The following is a 13,033-nucleotide window of genomic DNA, read 5'->3' on the forward strand; positions in this document are numbered from 1 at the left end:
AAGGAGAATTACAGACCAATATCCCTGATGAACATGGATGCAAAAATTCTCACAAGATACTAGCCAATAGGATCCAACAGTACATTAAGAAAACTACTCACCATGACCAAGTAGGATTTATCCCGGGACACAAGGCTGGTGCAACACTCGTAAAACAATCAATGTGATTCATCATCAGCAAGAGAAAAACCAAGAACCATAGGATCCTCTCATTAGATGCAGAGAAAGCTTTTGGCAAAATACAGCATCCACTCCTGATCAAAACTCTTCAAAGTGTAGGGATAGAGGGAACAGTCCTCAACATCTTAAAAACCATCTACGAAAAGACCACAGTAAATATCATTCTCAATGGGGAAGCACTGGGAGCCTTTGCCCTAAGATCAGGAACAAGACAGGGATGTCCACTCTCACCACTGCTATTCAACATAGTACTGGAACTCCTAGCCTCAGCAATCAGACAACAAAAAGACATTAAAGGCATTCGAAATGCCAAAGAAGAAGAAAAACTCTCCCTCTTTGCCAATGACATGATACTCTACTTAGAAAACCCAAAAGTCTCCACCCCAAGATTGCTAGAACTGATACAGCAATTTGGTAGCATGGCAGGATACAAAATCAATGCCCAGAAGTCAGTGGCATTTCTATACACTAACAGTGAGACGGAAGAAAGAGAAATTAAGGAGTCAATCCCATTTGCAATTGCACCCAAAAGCATAAGATACCTAGGAATAAACCTAACCAAAGAGGTAAACGATCTATACCCTAAAAGCTATAGAACACTTCTGAAAGAAATTGAGGAAGACACAAAGAGATGGAAAAATATTCCATGCTCATGGATTGGAAGAATTAGTATGGTGAAAATGTCAATGTTACCCAGGGCAATTTACACGTTTAAAGAAATCCCTATCAAAATACCATAGACTTTCATCACAGAGTTAGAACAAATTATTTTAAGATTTATGTGGGATCAAAAAAGACCCTGAATAGCCAGGGGAATTTTAAAAAAGAAAAACAAAACTGTGGGCATCACAATGCCAGATTTCAGGTTGTACTACAAAGCTGTGGTCATCAAGACATTGTGGTACTGGCACAAAAACAGACACATAGATCAATGGAACAGAATAGAGAACCCAGAAGTGGACCCTTAACTTTATGATCAACTAATATTCGAGAAAGGAGGAAAAACTATCCATTGGAAGAAAGACAGTCTCTTCAATAAATGGTGCTGGGAAAATTGGACATCCACATGCAGAAGAATGAAACTAGACCACTCTCTTTCACCATACACAAAGAGAAACTCAAAATGGATGAAAGATCTAAATGTGAGACAGAATCCATCAAAATCCTAGAGGAGAACACAGGCAACACCCTTTTTGAACTCGGCCACAGTAACTTCTTGCAAGATACATCCATGAAGGTAAAAGAAACAAAAGCAAAAATGAACTATTGGGACTTCATCAAGATAAGAAGCTTTTGCACAGCAAAGGATACAGTCAACAAAACTAAAAGACAACCTACAGGATGGGAGAAGATATTTGCAAATGACCTATCAGATAAAGGGCTAGTTTCCAAGATCTATAAAGAACTTCTTAAACTCAACACCAAAGAAACAAACAATCCAGTCATGAAATGGGCAAAAGACATGAAGAGAAATCTCACAGAGGAAGACATAGACATGGCCAACATGCACATGAGAAAATGCTCTGTATCACTTGCCATCAGGGAAATACAAATCAAAACCACAATGAGATACCACCTCACACCAGTGACAATGGGGAAAGTTAAGAAGGTAGGAAACCACAAATGTTGGAGAGGATGCGGAGAAAAGGGAACCCTCTTACACTGTTGGTGGGAATGTGAACTGGTGCAGCCGCTCTGGAAAACTGTGTGGAAGTTCCCAAAGAGTTAAAAATAGACCTGCCCTACGACCCAGCAATTGCACTTTTGGGGATTTACCCCAAGGATACAGATGCAATGAAACACCGGGTCACCTGCACCCCGATGTTTATAGCAGCAATGGCCACAATAGCCAAACTGTGGAAGGAGCCTCGGTGTCCATCGAAAGATGAATGTATAAAGAAGATGTGGTTTATGTATACAATGGAATATTACTCAGCCATTAGAAATGACAAATACCCACCATTTACTTCAACGTGGATGGAACTGGAGGGTATTATGCTGAGTGACGTAAGTCAATCGGAGAAGGACAGTGTATGTTCTCATTCATTTGGGGAATATAAATAATAGTGAAAGGGAATATAAGGGAAGGGAGAAGAAATGTGTGGGAAATATCAGAAAGGGAGACAGAACATAAAGACTCCTAACTCTGGTAACGAACTAGAGGTGGTGGAAGGGGAGGAGGGCGGGGGGTGGGGGTGAATTTGTGACGGGCACTGAGGGGGACACTTGACGGGATGAGCACTGGGTGTTATTCTGTATGTAGGTAAATTGAACACCAATAAAAAATTTATTAAAAAAAAGATTTGAGTAGAATTCAATAAAATAGAGACCAGAAGAACTGTGGAACATATCAACAAAACCAGGAGTTGGTTCTTTGAAAGAAAATAGAAAACCATTAGCCAGCATTATTAAAAACAAGAGAGAAGCCTCTAATTAATGAAATCACGAATGAAAAAGGAGAGATCACCACCAACACCAAGGAAATATAAACGATTTTAAAAACATATTATGAGCAGCTATATGCCAATAACTTAGACAACCTAGAAGAAATGGATTCATTTCTGGAAAACCACAAACTACCAAAACTGGAACAGGAAGAAATAGAAAATATGAACAGGTCGATAACCAGGGCAGAAATTGAAGCAATCATCAAAAACCTCCCAAGACACAAAAGTCCAAGGCCAGATGGCTTCCCAGGGGAATTCTATCAAACGTTTCTAGAAGAAACAATACCTATTCTATTAAAGCTGTTCGGAAAGACAGAAAGAGATGGAATACTTCCAAACTCGTTCTATGAGGCCAGCATCACCTTAATTCCAAAACCAGATGAAGACTCCACCAAAAAAAACGAGAATTATAGACCAATTTCCCTGATGAGCACAGATGCAAAAATTCTCAACAAGATATTAGCCAATAGGATTCAACAGTACTTTAAGAAGATTATTTACCATGACCAACTGGGATTTATCCCCGGGATCTTAAAAGCCCTCTACAAAAAGCCCACAGCAAATATCATTCTCATGGGGAAAGTTGGGAGCCTTTCCCTAAGATCAGGAGAACGACAGGGATGTCCACTCTCACCACTGCTATTCAACATAGTACTAGAAGTGCTCACCTCAGCAATCAGGCAACAAAAAGAAATAAAAGGCATTCAAATTGGCAAAGAAGTCAAACTCTCTCTCTTCGCAGATGACATGACAGTGTATATATAAAACCCAAAAGACTCCACAAGATTGCTAGAACTCATACAACAATTCGGCAGTGTTGCAGGATCCAAAAATCAATGCCGAGAAATCAGTGGCATTTCTCTACACTAACTATGAGACTGAAGAAAATGAAATTAAGGAGTCAGTCCCATTTATAATTGCACCAAAAAGCATAAGATACCTAGGAGTAGATCTAACCAAAGAGGTAAAGGATCCATACCCAAAAAACTACAGAACGGTTCTGAAGGAATTTGAGGAAGACAGAAAGAGATGGAAAAATATTCCATGCTCATGGATTGGAAGAATTAATATTGTGAAATTGTCAATGCTACCCAGGGAAATTTACACATTTATTGCAATCCCTATCAAAATACCATGGACTTTATTCAGATAGTAGGAACAAATCATCTTAAGATTTGTGTGGAGTCAGAAAAGACCCCAAATAGCCAGGGGAATATGAAAAAAAAAATCCAGAGCTGGGGGCATCACAATTCCACATTTTAGGTTGTACTACAAAGCTGTGGTCATCAAGACAGTGTGGTGCTGGCACTAAAACAGACACATAGATCAATGGAACAGAATAGAGAACTTAGAAATGGCCCCTCAACTCTATGGTCAACTAATATTCGACAAGGGAAGAAAGATTATCCACTGGGAAAAGGACAGTCTCTTCAAGAAATGGTGCTGGGAAAATTGGACATCCACATGCAGAAGAATGAAACTAGACCATTTTCTTACACCATACACAAAGATAAACTCAAAATGGATGAAAGATTTAAATGTGAGACAAGATTCCATCAAAATCCTAGAGAAGAACACAGGCAACACCCTTTTTGAACTTGGCCACAGCAACTTCTTGCAAGATACATTCATGAAGGCAAGAGAAACAAAAGCAAAAATGAATTATTGGGACTTCATCAAGATCAAAAGCTTCTGCATAGCAAAAGAAACAGTCCACAAAACTCAAAGACAACCTACAGAATGAGAGAAGAAATTTGCAAATGACGTATCAGATAAAGGGCTAGTATCCAAGATCTCTAAGGAACTTATGAAACTCAACAGCAAAGAAACAAACAATCCAATCATGAAATGGGCAAAAGACATGAAGAGAAATTTCTCAGAGGAAAACATATATATGGCCAACCAGCACATGAGAAAATGTTCTGCATCACTGGCCATCAGGGAAATACAAATCAAAACCACAATGAGATACCACCTCACACCAGTGATTATGGTGAAAATTAACAAGACAGGGAACAACAAATTTTGGAGAGGGTGTGGAGAAAGGGGAACCCTCTTCCACTGTTGGTGGAAATGTAAACTGCTACAGCCACTCTGGGAACCTGTGTGGAGGTTCCTCAGTTAAAAATAGATCTGCTCTATGACCCAGGAATTTCACTGCTAGGGATTTACCCCAAGGATAAATTAGAAACAACAAATACCCACCATTTGCTTCAACGTGGATGGAACTGGAGGGTATTATGCTGAGTGAAGTAAGTCAATCGGAGAAGGACAAACATTATATGGTCTCATTCATTCGGGGAATATAAAAAATAATGAAAGGGAATAAAGGGGAAAGGAGAGAAAATGAGTGAAAATATCAGTGAGGATGACAAAACATGAGAGACTCCAAACTCTGAGCAATGAACAAGGGCTCGTGGAATGGGAGGTGGTGGGGGGCTGGGGTGACTGGTGACGGGCACTCCGGTGGACACTTGACAGGATGAGCACTGGTTGATATGCTATATGTTGGCAAATTGAACTGCAATAAAAAATAATAAAAAATAAAAATAGAAAAACTGGAAAAACAAAAGACAAAAAACAAATGTGATTCAACTTGCATTGTTATTAATATTCGATGTTTTCCTCAATACAATGAGATTTAACAGATAGATACAATGCAAAAATAAAAGAAAAAAAAAAGGCTGTCACCTCAACTAACTTGCAGACAAATGGATTCTCCTGATAAGTCCTAAAATATCGTAAGTTTCATTTTCATTTTCTTAAATTACCTTCCTTATGGAACATGAGAAGAGTAATTCTAAAGTGGGATATATTATAGCTCAGGAAATATCAAGGCATATGTATAATCAAATATCTTGAAACAATTTTTTAAACAATTGGATCCTAGGCAATATTTAATAATTTGAATAAAATCTGCAAATAGCTGCATGTGTCTATAAAAGCAGACACAGTTTTACATGTATAAGTAATCAAGCAAGGTCAACTGTAAAATGTTAGAAAGTTGCAGCCTTTTTATTTAGTACCCAGAGAATGTCAGTAATTTAACATTATATTGTGATAAATGTTGCTCACAGAGTTTTAACAAGAACAAAAATAAACATAATTTCTATGTCATCTTTGGCATGTTTTAAATTCAAAATGTTAGCCATTTCTTTAGCAGCACTGTGAGGGAAAGAAACACTGTAAAATGCACTACTGCATTTGATTTTACACGAAAAAAAGTACATTGAAAACTGTAATGTGAAAAGAAATAGTGCTTTAAAGAAAACGTTTATAAAAGAAATGATAGTATAAACTCCATAATGTAGTCAGAAAAAGAAAATACAGTTATCTGAACAACGGGAACCCCTTTGTTCTAAAACTTGCAACTTTTAAAGTACATGTTTTTAAGTACACACAATTTCAGTTTAACACACACAATTCAATTTCTGCCTTGAGAAGTGCAATAAAATGCCAATAAACATATTTTCTATACCAGAAAATAAGTTTAGGAATCCCGAAGTATATGGAAAGTGTAGGGAAGACATTTTTTTATAGTAACTATAATCTCAAACTTTGTTCTCTCTGCATAAACCCTACATAACTCACAACTACCAATAATACTTATTTTTTTTATTAAAAAAACAAATACAGAAAAACCATATTCTTTTTTTGTACTATGGAATTTAATACAAAATAAATTCTCATTTCCAAACCATGCTGGCAAGTTTTCTTGTATAACTTTTAAAATGGATGGGTGGTTGTTTTTGCTAGAATGATTTTGTGAAGTTAAAAAAAATATTGTACTAAAATACAAACTTACAGTTTTTTGCTTTTAGTGGCATCAATTTCAGAGAGAGTGGATATAAAAAGAGGACTCAAATATGACCTGAGTAATATTAGTTTGATAGGAAAGAAAAAAAGCAAATAAATCTAATTAGTCACATTATGGAAATTTATTAATAAACTAATGCACTTAGTACATTCTCTAAAACTGTTCTACATAAAATTAGATGTTTAATAAATACCTTTTGAAGAGTAAATTAGTTCACATAATTAGATAAATAGTATGAAAGTTAAATGGCCATCCAAAAAAGGCTCTATTGTCCAAGGTTCAGAAATATGAATATAGAACAAATCTTAACTTGCCAATCACATATATATTTATTTCTGAGCATTTACCTAAGATTTCTTGCTGGTCAATAAAAAGGTACATAATTTGTAGAATATATATATAAACAAATTTGAATTTCTATATCCTAAAAATACTTTCCCTTTGTATTTTTCTTTCATACCTTCAAGTATTAGCAACCAAACTGAATTTTAGATGATCAAGCATTATCAGTTTATTCAAATGATATGATGGACTTCACTATATTGTAAGAATAAAACCAGGAACAGTGCATTCAGGAGTATAATGTCTTTGTGAATAACCACTATCAATTCCACTGCACTCTTGCATAGGAAGGCAGATAGCAGACTACTGAATTCTTCTGTTAATTTCAGCAATTATTTATACTGAGATATACACCAAAAATACCTAAATAAGCTTCAACATATAAGAAATTTTCCTAAAGGAGTTTAATTGCAGTTGACTATATATGGCTTACATTCTTGTTGAGAAGTAATGTTGAGGATCTCTGTGTCCTGAAATGCAGACAAAGGATCTGCACACTTAAACTCCACTGATAGTTTCCATTCAACTTTTCTGTACTCTTGTTTATCGATACAATAGGAGTAGAGGCTAGGGTAGCTGGAGATTCCTTATGTTATAGGCTATGTAATATGTGAAATAAGAGTACAAATAAATATGCACTTAACAACTGTCTCCCTCCACACCATTCTGTCATATAAGTTCATTGTAATTAAAAAGCTTAAAAGTTTCTTGGAGGGGAAAAAGTATATTGAGAAGTAGAAAGGGTGAAATAGAAAAGAAACAGTTTGTGGGATAATCTGATCCTGGGCATACTGTGTAAATTCCTTGCCTAGAAATAGCTTCCCTTATAATAATAATAAACAATTATTCTTATCTGGTTAGATGGCCTAAAAGTCCAGCAATTAGAAATTGATTAATGGGAATTTTCCTTGAAAAATGCCAATTATTTATTAGCCACTAACAGAAAAAAAAAAGAATTAATTTAAATGAGATCACTCTCACCCTTTTAGCTGAATATAGCTGCTTTGTGAGAATGAAAGTTCTGATTTGGGGAAGGCGAAGGGTATGAGGTGCTTTTGGGGCACAGAATCCTTCTGGAGGAAGCTTTAATTATGGAGTCCTCTATGAGGTGCTCAAGTAGGATAGCACATGGGACTAGAAAGCCAGGAGAAAGAGAATACATAGAATGCCACAGACATTCTTTGCCTAATTTAAAACCCAAGCTTTCTGGTTGATCTTAAGGCCAAGTTAGGCAGTTCTTTTCCTTTTCATAAACGAAGGGTCTCATACTGTCAGGAAAATACTATTCAATCAGTATGAGTAGCTTTCTGTGAGCAGTACTATCTTAACATAATGTTTCAATAAGGAGACACTGTAAATACCAAGCATCTGTTCTTAAGTTTGTGGGTTGCCTATACATGAGAAATCCCTTTGAGTTAGCCAGAGGTTCTATCAAATGTGTATGTGTAATTACCAATGGCAATAAATTACAAAAACTAAAGTTTAGGCATTTCTAGGTCTAACAAAATAGGCTCAAGTTTGATTTTCATGAAATAACTGAAACCATTATTCCCCAGAAAATTATCACCACTGCATTTAAATTATCTTACTAAAGGTTTCCTGAGTTTATTCATGATAATATGTGCTTTAGGATAATAAATTATTAGTCTACTTGGGCAAACCTGGTGTTTTCCCTCTGAGGAAAAAAATACAATATCCTCTCCCTTCCAGAACGATAAAAACTCCAAATTGTGCTATCATTAAATACTAGCAAGAACCATCAACTAGAAAGAAAAGAAAAGCAATGTAAATTAATTGTTCATGAATCCATTAGAAACCACAATATTCTAAAATTTTATAGAAAGGATTTGTTTTTACTAGTTAAGCATTTATAGAAGCCCCTCCAAAAAAGCTCCTCTTCACATCTACATTTTTTCTCTAGACAAAATAAATGGACATGATTAGGCATCCCTACCTGGTTTCCTTCTATAAAATAAGAATATGTAGTTTGAAGATTTCCCTTATAATAAAGTTGTCCTTACTAATGTTTTTAACCTACTTTATATGAACTTTCCGGCAGAAATGGTTTACACAATTATTGGGAAAATCCACTAGCTTATCTGTATTTTTTATCATTTGTCAGTCCTCACTGAGCAATGAAAAATCATGCTATTCATTGTTTAATTCTAATTGTGCTCCCTTCATTAAAGGACTGTATGCTATTACCCTTCTGAGCAACCTCACTGAAAAATTAATAAAGATCAGCCACTTAAAAATATATTGATTATGGAAAGATTGCAAGTTATTTTGTGATATTTTACACTTTCCAATTCTACTTTTCCTAATGGTATTAATAGAAAAGCATACATGGAAATAGTGTCTCTGTTCTGAAAAGTTCATACCAAAATCATACCTTGCTTTGTCATATTAATTGTGATAAGAAGTCATAACAGCACAAACAAGATGACAAGAGGAAAGTAAGTCAGAATATATGGACACAGATTGTTACATGCAAGTACTTCTAGTAATAAAGCAAAATGAGGAAGGAAAAGGCCAAATTGGGAAATAAAAATCCACAAGATATGATACTGGTCTATTTCTAAGTAATGTTTTCCATGTGGCATTAGATTTTTTAATGTCTTTCAATTATTGCAAAAAGACATCTCAAATTAATGGTATATACTTTTATACATTACATCCAATAGACAGACTTTGTATGTAGAATATATATCACTTACATTATAAAGAGAATACATGTAGTTTTCCTTTATTGAATACCAAAGTTACAAGTCTTCTAGCCTAAATGGTATACTTCAGTGCTCAGTAATCAACTTTCTCTCTGAATTAAGCAAAATAAAATACACAGTAAACAGTACACTTAGCACGTAACAAGTAGTTCACTTATATTCACTAAACAAAACTATAACATCCTCCAGTTTACATTCATGAGTTCTTTCTGTTAGTAGTAGTAGTAGAAGTACTAGTACTAGTAGTAACGGTATTTTCTTCAACAACATGAAAAGATTTTTTAAAATTCCACCATTTAGAGAAAACGATATATGTTATCTAGTGGTTCTGAGTAAGTTTAATAAGACCAATTTTGTCAGACCTTTTTTATAAATATGATTAAAAATGTGTTCATATTTTGTGTAAATCATTAATATTACTTCCTTTTCAAATTTTATCTCTTTGTAGCATTGTCTAAAGTTAACTGAAATGCATTATACTGTATCATGTATGCTAAGCCCACAAGTCCATTACAATAAAATTTAAACTATATTACCATAGGATTCCAGGTAAACTAATATGCTATACTGTAATTCAATTTTGTAAGTCCAAAAAAAAAAAAAAAAAAACCAGTGTAGTTCATTATAAAAGGGACAGGTAATGGTTAAATCCAATTGATTAACTTGAAATTCAGCTTATTCAGCTTATTCGTATCATGAACGTAGTGGCAACACATGTACTTTATTTTCAAAGGCTTAACTATTACCTATTTAGTAGATTACAAGACCAATATAAAGCCTTTGGCTAAAAAATTCCTCACTTGTACTGCAATTCAATTAGATGTAAAATTTACAGAGGACTTGTGGAAACCTTTATTTCTAGATGAGGACATGTATGGATAATACATATGTCTGTGTGCACACATAATTTGTGATTTAAATCTTCTGTAAAAACTTTGGCACCAACCATATGAGGAGTTACATATTAGCACAAATGAATGTAGCCTCTTGGTTGTATGTGATAACAAGCTTCTACAATACATTTTTTGTTCCTTTTTCCTTTTTAAAAAGTCTGTTCTTCAGGATCTGATGTTCAAAAATATTGGCATTGGTTGGCATTACACTATTATATTTGCATCCTGATAATTGATAATGATTCCCTAAATCATTATTTTATGAGACCAGAAAAACTATTAAGAATTTTTTATGAAAGGAACTTTACAAGTTAGTGTGCAGAGAAATTGTTAGGACCTTGTAGACACCAATTATATACTTAAACACTTAGTCACCACTGCAAAACAACATTGTTTGAATACTGTTGGCCTGTGTTTTTTTTTTTTTAATCTCATCTCCCTAAAAAAAGGGAGGTTTAAACAGAATATTCAAGTGATACAGCAGAATATGATGCCTTTGATTTAAGATTAGGCAAAAAGCCACACATTTAATTTTTCTTCATCCAGTATGGCTGAGAAACACTAGAAATCTTACAGGCCAGTTGATGTACGTTTTTTCATGCTCCGTCGCTGAGCTAAATTTGAAGCAGCAACAGGCTCAAGGACTGGTTGAAAGGTCTTGTGAGTCAGGGCAGAATATGCGGTGACTACTGCTCCCTAAAATAAGGAGAAATAAGAGAAATTGAGTAACAATCTCTGGAGGTAAAAAAATTCCACCTTATATCATTAGAGATTTCAGTAGACTACAACCTTATTTCTGAGGAAAATAATTGCGTATACTTGATCTATGCATTGACATTCCCTTCATGCATTAATACCTGTTTACTTGTATATTTTTTCATTTCAATGACTATGTCTACTCCAAATTTTTAAAATATTAAAATGAATTCTTTTTATCAGTCTTTCATCACTGAAATATTTGTTTTAAATATTTTAATAATTTAATTTTTAATATAAGTTGTATATATTTAAGACATAGAACATATCTTGATGTACATATACATAGTACAGTGATTACTATAGTCAAACTAACATATCTTCTCCTTACATAGTTATCATTTTTTTGTGATGAAAGCATGTGAAATCTACTCTTAGCAAATTTCCAATATTAAAACAGTAGTTGATAATAATGCATATTAGATATCTAGATTTATTCATTCTATATAATTACACCTTTGTACTTTGACCAATATATCCCCAATTTCCACTCTTCCCTGCCCCTGGTAGCAACCTTTCTACTCTCTGCTTTTATATATTTGACTTTTAAAAAATTCCACATATTAGAGAGCTTGTGTATTCTTTTTCTTTCTGTGTCTGGCTTATTTCACTTAGCATAATGTCTTCAAGGTTTATCCATGTTGAAAATGGTAGGATCTCCTTTTTTAAAGCTGCAAAATATCCCATTGTATATATGTACATCACTATTCATTTATCCTCAAAGAATCTCCATGCTCCCATATTCAGTGCAGCATTATTCACAATAGCCAAGACATGGAAATAACCTAAGTATCCATCAACAGATGAATACATAAAAAACTAAAATCTTAAATCTAGGTTCACTGTCTGTAAATATGGGAATTTGCACCATGGTTATTAATTTAGGAACCAATAGCAACATTTTCTTTCCATATGAAACTTGCATTTAATACACTTCTAGCCCCAGTATCTCAAAAGTAAGTCAAATACAAATAATTTTTATTAATCATCAGAAAGGTAATAGGTAGAGAAGATTAATAAGAATCCATGTTTTTTTATTTAAAAGAAGCAATAATAAAACCAAAAACAATCTATAAATACACCTGTAAAAAATAAAGGTATTTAAGAACATCATATGTGTTGTCAGTGAATAGTATACAGGCTTTATCAGGAATTCAGGGGGTGCATAAAAGATATGTTTGTTTTACCTTAATGACATGTGACATATCATTTCTATTTGGCTGATCATTCAGCAACTGGTCTCTGTGGGTTATCCATGAGTGTTTTAATACTTGTTCTGTAGTGTAACGCTGATGTGGGTCCATATGTAGCATATGGGACAGCAAATCCTAAATGAAAATGACAATATATATATATATATATATATATATATATATGTCAATATATATATGTATATACACACATATGAAATATATAGCAATAAAGGTTTTAGTAAAATACATTATTTCACATTTTCTCAAAATATAAAAGCATCGGTAGCTTTGTGATCTATTTTGTTTGACCTATATGTAGGAAAAACCAAACCTATATACTCTGCACAGTTAACTATCAGAATCTCCAAATAGATTTTTTGACATATGGTAAACCCATATTTATAATTTCTAAATCAGAGGATACCAAATCTGTGCAACTGGAATGTGGTTAATAAGAGAGGAAGAAAATGTAAAGTAGCAGGGGTTATCCTGGAATGTGCTAAATAGTCAAGAGGAGAAAAGAGGTATAGATTTGTGCTAATAAGCTGGGTCCTAAAGTATAAGGGTATGTGTAGAATCAAACAACATAAAGGGAAGGTCCCATGTTGTTAATACACTCAATAGCTAAGGGTTTAAATATAAGATACTAAAGAGAGGAAAACATAGATTCATGGTTGGC

The 13,033-nt window shown here is 34.1% G+C and overlaps 1 protein-coding gene across 5 annotated transcripts in view; it reads right to left on the reverse strand.

The window, feature by feature from the left end:
- Positions 1 to 5,616: 5,616 nt before the first annotated feature.
- The window catches only part of RPS6KA6 (ribosomal protein S6 kinase A6), a 195,448-nt gene continuing 188,031 nt past the window's right edge, over positions 5,617 to 13,033 (reverse strand). For all 5 annotated transcript variants that reach the window (XM_049107593.1, XM_049107594.1, XM_025431853.3 and 2 more), the window contains 2 exons: positions 12,349 to 12,489; positions 5,617 to 11,101 (listed from right to left, as the gene is read on the reverse strand). In XM_049107593.1, the coding sequence (XP_048963550.1) occupies positions 10,976 to 11,101; positions 12,349 to 12,489 (267 nt within the window). In that variant the 3' untranslated portion in view covers positions 5,617 to 10,975. The remainder of the gene's footprint in view (positions 11,102 to 12,348; positions 12,490 to 13,033) is intronic.

Source organism: Canis lupus, chromosome X (genome assembly GCF_003254725.2).
Source record: "Canis lupus dingo isolate Sandy chromosome X, ASM325472v2, whole genome shotgun sequence".
Taxonomy (NCBI): Eukaryota; Metazoa; Chordata; class Mammalia; order Carnivora; family Canidae; genus Canis; species Canis lupus.